At 34.9% G+C, this 12,770-nt stretch overlaps 1 protein-coding gene across 1 annotated transcript in view; it reads right to left on the reverse strand.

Moving 5' to 3' along the window:
* Nucleotides 1-12,770, reverse strand: part of LOC149781476 (polyamine-transporting ATPase 13A3-like) — a 218,998-nt gene that overhangs the window by 87,765 nt on the left and 118,463 nt on the right. The window contains exons 16-17 of the mRNA XM_089935567.1: nt 6,397-6,541; nt 4,503-4,616 (exon numbers count right to left, since the gene is read on the reverse strand). Coding sequence (XP_089791693.1) covers nt 4,503-4,616; nt 6,397-6,541 — 259 coding nt within the window. The remainder of the gene's footprint in view (nt 1-4,502; nt 4,617-6,396; nt 6,542-12,770) is intronic.

Consider the following 12,770-nt stretch of genomic DNA (forward strand, 5'->3'; position numbering starts at 1 on the left):
CAAATCAAGTTATTATTATCAGTATGGAATATCAATGATATAACAATACTGTCCAAATCAAGTTATTATTATCAGTATGGAATATCAATGATATAACAATACTGTCCAAATCAAGTTATTATTATCAGTATGGAATATCAATGATATAACAATACTGTCCAAATCAAGTTATTATTATCAGTATGGAATATCAATGATATAACAATACTGTCCAAATCAAGTTATTATTATCAGTATGGAATATCGATGATATAACAATACTGTCCAAATCAAGTTATTATTATCAGTATGGAATATCGATGATATAACAATACTGTCCAAATCAAGTTATTATTATCAGTATGGAATATCGATGATACAACAATACTGTCCAAATCAAGTTATTATTATCAGTATGGAATATCAATGATATAACAATACTGTCCAAATCAAGTTATTATTATCAGTATGGAATATCGATGATACAACAATACTGTCCAAATCAAGTTATTATTATCAGTATGGAATATCAATGATATAACAATACTGTCCAAATCAAGTTATTATTATCAGTATGGAATATCGATGATACAACAATACTGTCCAAATCAAGTTATTATTATCAGTATGGAATATCAATGATATAACAATACTGTCCAAATCAAGTTATTATTATCAGTATGGAATATCGATGATACAACAATACTGTCCAAATCAAGTTATTATTATCAGTATGGAATATTGATGATATAACAATACTGTCCAAATCAAGTTAAGAAAGCTTTGATGTTTATGATTTACATACAAGTCATCATCAATTTAAACAATGTTATGACAGAAAAGGGTATCGTTTATTTGCAGAACAATTGCAGATGCTTACAGACACACTCAACAGAACATCACTTTCTTTGAGGTCATATCAAAGTAGCTCTCAGTGGGGATGTCCTTTTTGTACGATAATTACAGTTATTATCTTAACTGTTAATTAGTCACACTGGTTTCATGCCTCTTACCTAAATCTAGTCTGTAGCTATTCTGCAGATTGGCCATGGCTAACCAAAATACACAAAGGGGAGTGTCACAGAAAACTGCAGTGCATCACAGGGACAGGATACAGGGAGAAATGGTGCATCCTTCAAGAATATCCTGTCTATCTGACCTGGAAGATGGGGTCTATGAGAGGCCTAATACTTCAAACCATATTTTTCTGCCAGTCAACAACAACAGGATGTGAAGAGTATACATGAGGATATATGGAATGTGCAAGTCCTTTTTCTGGTTGATGTGCAATTAGGTGATAATGCGATATATTTGGCCTACCATCTTATTATGGATCCATTCTCGATTGGGCTTAGAATTCCCAATTTTGTTACCAGATACCTGATATCATGAAAAAAAGGTTGATAAAACTTCCAAAAATAATATTATTTACAACTATTACCCTATAAAGAAAGAAAAATCCCAGAATCTATGTCATCTGGAGTAATAAGGACCTGTTGTTATCCATGGCATATGCTGAGCTAATACTGAACTATTGCTATCATTGTATGCTGTTCCAATACCAAACTGTTGCCAATCATAAAAAATGTTGGGCTAATACTGAACTATTGCTATGCATGTATGCTGTTCCAATACCAAACTGTTGCCCATCATAAAAAATGTTGGGCTAATACTGAACTATTGCAATGCATGGCATATGCTGAGCTAATACTGACCTGTTGCTATGCATGGCATATGCTGAGCTAATACTGACCTGTTGCTATGCATGGCATATGCTGTTCCAATACCAAACTGTTGCCGATCATAAAAAATGTTGGGCTAATACTGACCTGTGCCATACATGGCATTCTCTGGGCTAAAATGGACCTGTGCCATACATGGCATTCTCTGGGCTAAAATGGACCTGTGCCATACATGTTAATGAATGATCATTGTGAAGCATTTTCCACAAAGTGACTTGTTTCAAAAAGTGATCTCTTCAGATGATATTTGCAAATATAATAAAGGTTACCGTATATACTCGCTTATAAGTCGAGTTAACTGCAAACTGCACAGATCTGCCATTGTATAATGCACGGGCAGATCTGGGTTTCTGCAGGTTGTTAAGAGTAATCAGTAGAAATAACACAGATGTTGATCAGGATCAGGGCCTATGTTGTTTGCAGTAGGATACAGCTTATAAGTGACTATGCATTGTATATGCATCACATGTTTTACAATCTTTTTTATATGGACACTAGCAGCGCATGACCAACATGGGACAGTATTGACTCATGTGTCAGTGTCTCTAACTTTAACCTTTCATTTCAACAAGGAATACATTCCTTTCTTTTGTTCAACTTTTTTATATTTTGGCACAGCTTTAACAATTTTAGTCAAATCGTTACGATGTCTGCAGTGTGACAGTTTATAGCGATGTCCACCATTGGGGCATGTAGCATCATCTTTTATCCAATCACATTATTCTGACACCTGGCCAAAAAGTCCTAACACTAACCTCTTAATGCTGAGTGTCAAGCAAGACAACTGCTAATACTATTTTTATAAGTCTTTGGAATGACTCAGCCAAGGTTCAAACCTGTGACCTCCCACATCTGAGACGGTTGCTCTAACCACTTAGGCCAATGAAACAGTCTTCCCCAAAAAGGAAAGAGCACAAAGAACAGAAGTTGTGTGTGTGTGTGTGTGATTTGGATTTTTAATGTAGCTTTAACAATTTTTCAGTCATATCACTATGATGTCTGCAGTGTGACAGTTTATAGTGATGTCTAGCACTGGGGCATCATGCTGCAGACATGTAGCATCATGTCCCCCTAGTCACATTATCCAGACAATAGGCCAACCAATCCTAACACTAACCTTTTAATGCTGAGCGCCAAGTGAGGCAGCTGTTAGTGCCATTTTTATAAGTCTTCGGTATGACTCAGCCGGGGATTGAACCCACGACCTCCCGCATCTGAGGTGAATGCTCTAACTGCTATTCTAGCAGAGCAGTTGAACAGAAATTATCATAAAGAAACAGTCTTCATTTGGCTCATTAAGGCCATGACTTTAGGCAGTTTGGTGCTATCATGTTTGTCATAAAAGTTATTTTACAGAAACCCTTTCCCTTGCCTGTGAAACAGTGACACACAGACTTTCTGATCCATTGTTTTCTTTCATGACCCAAATATGTCATCCACCAAGTCTATTTGTGCTCTAGAAATATAGTAATTCTAATGTAACTATGGTTTTGGTATGCGCCACAGTGACCCTGACATGATCCCAAATGCAAGTAGTCCACAAAAGTTTGATTAAGAGTTCATGGTACATACATGCCAACCCCACCCACCCCAAGAGGGATAAGCATAATTATTGCTATTTTAGTGGCAAGAAAGCATAATTTGTGTGCAAAAATTGTAATCTTTTTATTACATGCCAGAAGTACATCATTAATTTTGTTACTAACCTGGTTCTGTATCTGGTTGAAATATTTGTCACAAAGGGCAAAATCCATATGGATTAGAATCAGAATACAAACACAAAATATACTGAAAAATTGTTTATGTTCAGCAATCGTTTTATCTAGTCTACACATGTAACTTTCACTGATTAATCGTGAACAGGAATTTTACATTGATCATGATATGTGCTCAGCATACTGTATTACATTACTCTCGTATTCTTCAAGAGTTTTTAAACAGTGTTATTCTTTTTCTTATTCTAATATGACATGCTTTGAAGTTAACACGTGATGCCAGTTTTTAAAAAAATATAGGCTGGTCCGCTAACTTTCAATATAATGACTCTGTGAGGCAATGCTCAAATTTGAAGAAACTCATCTGTTTATTTGGAAATGGGTCATATACAGTTGCTACTCTTGTGCATCAGTCATCTTTTTAAGAATATTCTCACATTTATACGAATTACTGTACAAAAAAGGCATACTCCATATATAGGCAAGCATAAAACGTTAAGTTTTTAAAAACTGTAAAGACTGGCATGTATGCATGGTACCAAACTAAAGATATTTTGTGGAAACTATTGTTCTCCACTTAATCAAAATGGCGTTGATTTTGACCTATTCCAATGTAAAATAGATAGGTTTCTTCCTTACCTTTGAAGCATCTATAAAGTTTGGTTAATGTAAATGAGCTACAACTAAAGTTATTGTGCAGAAACCAAAAATTCATAGATGGAGTGTTGAGTATTGCTTGATTTGGGTTGCTGGGTGTTATAAAAATGTATATGCAATCTGAAGCTACTTCCATTGCATGCCATGACAAAGCCGATGCTCTTTAATACATATCTGACCACACAAGACTGCCCCCACCCCTATGACCACACAAGACTACCCCCACCCCAATGACCCCGGGATTGCAACCTCAAATCTGTGTTATATATTGCTTATTTATTGCGTATAGTCTGTTTGGATCAAATGAGTGACAATTCAAACCAGTCAAAAGGTGACACACAAGTGCTGTTTTAAATCTTTACTGTAGCAAACAACACAATATTTTAAAGAAATACAATTAACATCTTACCATAGCAGATAGTTCCTCACCATCCATGGTTTGGAAAGCAGTCTTGGGACGGACAACAGTTGGACAGATCATGTCAAAGCGGTTGCTCTCTTCGACCCTACCTTCATCCAGAGTCTATCAAATGATAAATATAGAAAGAAATTATTATCATTTGAATGTTTGTAACTTATGATTATTTTGCAGGGATGTGTGTTAAAAAGGTATGTATCCAACATAATACATGTGCTTCCTAGCATCATCTCATTATGCACAACTCACAGCACATGTATAAAAAGATATAATGAAAGGCCTGTAGAATTTATAAATATGAATATATTCATCAACCCCTTTTTGAGAAAAAAACAACTGTTATCTTAGATATTTAAATAAAAGTTTTCAGTCTTTGAAATCAAGACATTTTATGCAACTGGTAATTTCTTCTATAACTACTTGGAACAGACAAAAACTTCTACAGGTCATCACTGAAATTAAAGATTATATCTAAAGGTGTTTCATTAATTCCTAACTATATGCTAACAATTTAAAGTAAAACATTGTAACTCCCATTTATCCAGATTTCAATATTTGAACATAAGTAGTCTAAAAAGATGCCACATACTGTAATCATATATTATCTGGCTGATTATTTAATTCTCTAATTAGGAGCCATCATAGCTCTGTGGTTAGTATGTCAAACCCGTGACCAAAATGGGTGTGGGTTACAAAAATCTACCACAGGACAAGCTTGGGTTGGCTAACACTCTATGTCCTGCAAGACAAGCTTGGGTTGGCTAACACTCTACCACAGGACAAGCTTGGGTTGGCTAACACTCTACCACATGACAAGCTTGGGTTGGCTAACACTCTATGTCCTGCAAGACAAGCTTGGGTTGGCTAACACTCTATGTCCTGCAAGACAAGCTTGGGTTGGCTAAAACTCTATGTCCTGCAGGACAAACTTGGGTGGGCTAACACTCTACCACAGGACAAGCTTGGGTTGGCTAACACTCTACCACAGGACAAGCTTGGGCTGGCTAACACTCTATGGCTAACACTCTATGTCCTGCAAGACAAGCTTGGGTTGGCTAAAACTCTATGTCATGCAAGACAAGCTTGGGTTGGCTAACACTCTATATCCTGCAGGACAAGCTTGGGTTGGCTAACACTCTACCACAGGACAAGCTTGGGTTGGCTAACACTCTACCACATGACAAGCTTGGGTTGGCTAACACTCTACCACATGACAAGCTTGGGTTGGCTAACACTCTATGTCCTGCAAGACAAGCTTGGGTTGGCTAACACTCTGTCCTGCAAGACACTTGACTTCCACTGGCTCAGCATTAAATAACCTTTTTGTGTTCCTGTACTGTAAATGAACAAAACCAATTCAATCTCCTCTTATTTTTTTAAATAACTTTCACAGCTTTCACATGATGGTGAGCAGGTTTTCTAAATGTAAATATTCTTAACAAACCAGTTTTACTATAGATTTTAATTTTAATCTAAAAAAATTAAAACCTGAAGAACATTTTTAACAGGCAATTAGGTCCTGCATATCAAACCCCTGACAATGGCACTGTCTGAAAAACTTTCATCAAAACCCTGAGGCTGCTCCAACCACCATCACTGCCGTTGAAAAAGAGACTGCTACATCTTGCTTCTCACTAATGTGGATTTGACAATTACAGGAAAAATTTACTTATCAAAATTTATCTTCAAAACTGTTACAAATAGCAATCCTTTAAAAACACATTAGGAAGATCAGTGTGTTAAAAAATGTATCAAAAGATAAGAGAATTATACAGAACAGTTTTAATGCAACCAGTCTAGATTCTCTCAATTCCAACAAAAGATCCTTGTTTTAAAAAGCTTCTCGTAGTAGGCTTATAGGTAAAAAATGGTCACTAGTACTTACCCAGTCTAAAAACTGAAACATAATCAAGTCCAGAGGATCCCCACTGAGTTTGCCATCAATGATGGTAAGTGAATGACAGGTAGCTAAAGCTTCCATTACTGGGCCCTTCTTTAATAGAACCATGTTTGTCACCTCCTCCTCAAATCTTTATGAATAGAAATAAACCCCGAGTTAATAAAAACAGCACCATGAACATAATAAATTTGAGTCATGTTTAATAAGAACAATACCATGGACATAATAAATTTGAGTCGTGTTTAATAAAAACAACACCATGAACATAATAAATTTGAGTCGTGTTTAATAAAAACAACACAATGAACATAATAAATATGAGTCGTGTTTAATAAGAACAACACCATGCACAATGTTCTACACAAATGGAATTACGATACAATAACTGTAGATGTGGTAGGTCAGTAGTTATTTTGTTGTATGCTTGCATGTAGTTTATACAATAACTGTAGATGTGGTAGGTCAGTAGTTATTTTGTTGTATGCTTGCATGTAGTTTATACAATAACTGTAGATGTGGTAGGTCAGTAGTTATTTTGTTGTATGCTTGCATGTAGTTTATATACTTTGTAATTAGAATACAATAACTGTAGATGTGGTAGGTCAGTAGTTATTTTGTTGTATGCTTGCATGTAGTTTATAAACTTTATTTTTTCTGTCTTCTGAATCTAAAGTAAGGCTTTTATGTTCAGATGATTTTATGTATACATGTACCTATTTGTATACATTTATATCTATCCTCTGTGTCTATGGTAACCCTTCTAAATATGAATGTTTTTAGGTACACATGTACCTACTTGAAACCTTGTGTACATTTATGTCTCTCTTCTCTGTCTATGTACCTGCTTGTAACATTGTATATATTTAAATCTGTCTTCTATGTGAAAGGTAAGGCTTCTCTGTCCAGATGTTTTTATGTATACCTGTTTTGTGTATATTCATGTATGCATACCATTATGCAAAGTCACACTTCTACATCATGACAATTTATGTATACATTTCCCAGGCTGCAGTTTTGTATACATGTCTACTTTCATGATTATTATGTAATCCTTATGTCTAAATGATTTTATCCTAAAAATTTAATACAATCTGATTAGGAAATTTCAGCTAACATTATTCTCCCCTCCCCTCTCAAATGTTACAAGATCTTGTTTCTTTGAAAACTTCTCATACAATTTGTATAGACTTTATTTATTGTGGAGATTTCTAGTATGAAATGCAACCTTCAATTTTTTGCGTCTTAATATGATAATTTTATGATCATATAACTTAGTATGTTTAATCTAAACAACTCCTGCTTATTGGATACCCATGTGAGATATAGTAAACTCCTTTTACCTTGAGACTGTATTTTAGATTCCAGTCTAGGTCTAATGCATATATGTTAAACATACTGTAACGTATATACTCACTAATAAGTCTAGTAAAACTGGGAATCGCACAGACCCACATCTGACATAATTACATAATGCGCTGACACATCTAGGTCAATGCAATATGTTATAGTCAATCAAAACAAAAGCAAGTACATGCAGTATTGTTTTGACTGCATACATTATATTGTCTGTTTTCACGTCTGTACACTTGCCTGTAGAGCTTATGTTATTTCCTAATATACCCAATTTAAAATATTCTTGAAATGACTAACTTTGCAGTGTTGGGGTAGAAGATACATTTTATGATTTTCCAATAATTGCCAAAATACTGAATAAGTCCAAAATTATTACTGAACACTTTGTAATTCCAGTGAATAATTTAAATAATTAAATCCTCTAAAATATTAACTGAAACACAACTTAGTACCCCATCGTCCTATGTTCATGCTTGTACCCAACAGTTCTGTTTCTGCAACTACCACATGGTCCTGTGTTTATGCTACAACCCAATGATCCTGTGCTTATGTGAGTACCCAATGGTCCTGTGTTTATGATACTACCCAAAGGTCATGTGTCTATACTACTAACCCAAGGTTCTGTGTTTATGCGAGTGCCCGGTGATCTAACACTCTTAATTTAATACTTATGCTACATTCTGTTTCCAGTGTAGCAAAAAAATAACGAATATAGAAAATTCTAAGTATGAAAAGGAACCTCTATGTTGTGACAGTTGTTGTCATTGTTGTTGTAGGGTTTAATGCCATTTTTCAGCACAAAATAGGCTATACATGCCTGAGACTCGAACCCACACAGACAGAGATGATAAGAAAGAGATCCAGAATAGTGAGCACTTTAGACCACTTGGCCACTTGCATACATGCCAACCCCTGGCAAGGAAAAAGCATAATCCAAGTGAACAAAAAGAGTAATCCAAGCAGATAAAGAGTAATCCACATATACATGATAAAAATTCAATGAGCATATGTACAAAATTATTTATTTATCCCTCTGGATTTTGAACATCTATTACTGCTTCAAATTTATGTATATAACACTCTGAGCTTTATAAAGCAACAGACTCTCATACTGCATTTCAAAACACTTTGTACCAGCTGAGACTATGAATGTTTTGCACACCAGTAGAACACTAAGTGCTGGGTTACAGTGCCTGGATCTGAATTCAGTTTTAATTTTGTTACAGTACTGAACAATCTCTCACAGTTAGCATTACAATGGTAAAGAACCATTATTCCTTTCATAACCTGACAAAGAAGAGAAAATTTATATCTTACAGTTATTGGGTCTTTTAGCTGGGAAATGAAAATAATCAACTCTGTCCGCATAAAGTACATTGTCATATATAGTGTCAATTTGATACTTTAGGAGTTTGCTGTAGCAAGGTGCATCATATGACTGAAACAACCTGATATGTACAATGATGAAGACATTTTTCAAAACATAGAATGCAACTCCTTTATGAATTCCAGTCATCACTGATGCAGTGTCAGCTGAAAAATCCCATACAGTTCTGCCAACTTATGTTTATTCAAAGATTATCAAGCAAATAAAAAAATGTTTTCTCCAGTGGAATCTACTGTTAATTCTGGTAATGAAAGAAGAGCACTCTGACTTTGCCCTTTTCGTTGTCAAAGTCTCTTACACAGACTGGGTAAAACTTTTTCTCATCATAATCACTACTCCTGTCTGTTGCAATGCTAAAAGGCCCAATTTTCATGGCTTCTACAATTTTAAGTGAAGTATCTTCTGTTAAACACCTAATCAAATTAGATGATTTTGTTCTTGTACATGCGTATTTTCTGCAATTTTGGAATCAGTAAACATCCATTTGAACAAAGGACCAATGTAGTCTTCTACCGCTAGGGGTAGTCCATGTTATATCAAGAACTCCATAGATAACACCTCTGCATTTATAAAATTTGTGCCCACAATTTAGTTCTGCTGTAAAAAAGAAAATTCCTTAGTATTGGAGTTAGTAAAACGAGCTAATTCAAGGTTTATTCGTTTTACCACCATGACCAATATTAAAATCCTTTCATCGCAGCCTGCAAGGGGCATGAAGCTGCCCTAGAATGGAATGCTGTATTGTGTAATTCATGTATTCATCTCTGAATCGGTTTTTCGTCTTTTCCTAATCCATCTGTGAAATTATTTGGAAAATATTTTTGCTCTAACACACATATCGACTAGAATAAATCTGACTTGACTTTCATGCCAAATACCTACAGACTGGTTTGTACCAGATATGAATTAGAACAAAGAATCTGCTAGCAAAGATTAAAAGTCAGAAAACCAGTCTATTATCTCCTAACTAAGCCATACAGTTGCTATAAATAGAAACCGAGGTCAAAAGTTGAAAGTAGAAAACAGCATGTTTCTTGGAAATAGGGCAACTGCTATAAATAGAACTTAATACACCTCTTCCTCGATAACTCGCACACAATGAGGTCCACAAACACAGACCGCACTATAAGTGAGGCGTAAATAACTGAGGGACCTCCAAAAATTTAAAACAACATCGCTCTGACATCGAGAAAACTAAGGGGGGTGGCAATGTTAGGAAACTGGGCTGTTTAATGACTGAATCCTCATTTTACAATCACGTCAATAATAATTTTTAATAACGCACTTTTTCTAATGAAGTTGTTCATTATTCTGTTTAAATAACGTTTATTTTCAAAATATCCAACATATGAAAGATCGTTCCAACTGGTTTGAACAACCATCACGTTTACACTAAAAATCTGTGTATACGTCACTGCTTTTTGTTTTCTTGATGAGTCTGGTTCCCGTAGTGGTGTTTAATAGTGTCCTGCCAAATCAGGAATCCACAATCAGGAAACTAGACTGTTGATACACCACCGAACAATATTCTTTTTTCTTCAAAAAACACGTGACATTTAATTTGTGACACGTTTACGTTGAAACTCAATTTTTGTATTCTTCAATTAGTACCATATTGATGTCATGATTTCATTGGAAGTAATAATGAAATTTCTTATCATCTCTGAGGATATCTTTAAGTGCCAGTTCAAGAATTTTTTGAAACTCACTTGCCATAATGGTCCGTATGTGTAAAATCAAGCTCTTTATTTTACAAAGTATTAATTTTGCTTGGCTGACTGGTTATCTTTGGTCACAGTTATGAAAGAGTCAGTTAATTTAAGGTAGTTTATGTTACATACACAATAACATTTATAACAGAATTTGATTGATCAAATGAAGTAAGTTCACCTGACATACGACCAAGGCCACTAGATTTTAAGTTAGTAGTTACAGCAGATTGACACATTTTACATTTAATTTCAAGAGAACACATAACATTTATGACAATTACACTTAAAAGGACCTAAAAGATGGAACTAGAACACAAATTTCAAATTGGTAAAAAATTTATTTAATTTGTATTTATTTATTAAAGTACTGCCTCCACTCAGCGTAAGTTACATTTTCATTGATCGAAATTTCCATACATATCATTAAATGCGGGGTTCTAGGAATGTCGTTTGAAGAGAAAATGTACAAAAATTTATGACCTATTTTTAAATTTGATATTTCATAGTGTTAATTAAAATTTCCAGGTCCTATCTACCATTTTCGATGATAAAACAAGCGATACATCAAAGTTTCCGTTACCAATTTTGATCTCGATTTTCTTCAAATTCAACAAATAGGGATACATTTTGGACATCACTATGTCTATATTACACTAAAAATACAATAACAAAATATGGAATTATAATTAGATAGTCCTGTTATTCACTTAAAAGGAACAAAATTTTCAACACAGAGGCAAATTTCACATCTATTTTTTCTTCTTACCCAAATACATGTAGCTCTTCTAAATTGTAGTCCCCATCTTTATAACAGGATTCCTTATACAATGCAGTTACCCCATGGCTTTTCCTTGTGCTATTTAACATTCCAGGCAGTCACTGCCTCTAAATATTTGACATTAACAGCACCATACTCTGTGTATCATTACGACAAAACCAGGACTGTTAATGTGGTCAACTCAGTTAATATCAGGCATAGACAGCTGCAATTCAGCTGAATCAAACTCATGTATTCCACAGTGTAATCTCATTTGTAATAGAAGGAAAGTGATGGAAATAGTGAAAGTTCCTAGCGAACATTGATTATGTGACTTTTGCTGACCTGTATCTGCACTGAATTAGTACAGACTGAGGTATCCATGAAAACCCAATTCTCTGTCCAAAGTGTAGTAATAAGAAAGAATGTTACAATCATTGGACAAAAAGTACATGAAGGCCTACCCATTGTTGTTGTTGTTGTTGTGGGGTTTAACACCATTTTTCAGCACATGATAGGCTATACATGGTGGCCAGTATTAATGGTGGAGGAAGAACCCAGGAAAACCCCGGAAAGAACCACCGACCCACGAGAAGCTACTGGCAAGCTTTCTCACATACCCACATTGGCCGAATCCGAGACTCGAACCGCCGCAGACAGAGGTGATATACAATTATTTCTGCTTACAGTACTTGCCTAGATTTTACAGTAAATTATGTAAATTATTTCTCTGCAAGATTACAGTTACTATTAAGGCATTTACACAATTTCTGAACTTGAATGCACACTCAAACTCAAGTTCTGATAGCTTACAATAAATAAATAAACTAAAACACACGAGATTTCAAAGTACATTTCAATACAGATGTATGTTAAATATGTACTGGTTAGTGGTTAGTTTTGATGTACCAGTTGTCAAGATTGTCAGTGCATGTCTAATTTTTTCGCATGAGTTGCTATTAGAAGATGGTCAGTAGCTGATCCTTCTTGTATCACTTACATATATACAGCTATAATATAAATCTCTATGATTCACCTTAAAAAATTTAATTAACACCTAAGTCACTACTCTGGGTAAATGTCGCCTTTCTTTCTACAGCATTAAATGTGGAATTCCCATCAAAACAAGCATCAGATTGACTATGATGCC

Source organism: Sinohyriopsis cumingii, chromosome 15, assembly GCF_028554795.1.
Source record: "Sinohyriopsis cumingii isolate HCF-2022 chromosome 15, ASM2855479v2, whole genome shotgun sequence".
In the NCBI taxonomy this organism is placed as follows: Eukaryota; Metazoa; Mollusca; class Bivalvia; order Unionida; family Unionidae; genus Sinohyriopsis; species Sinohyriopsis cumingii.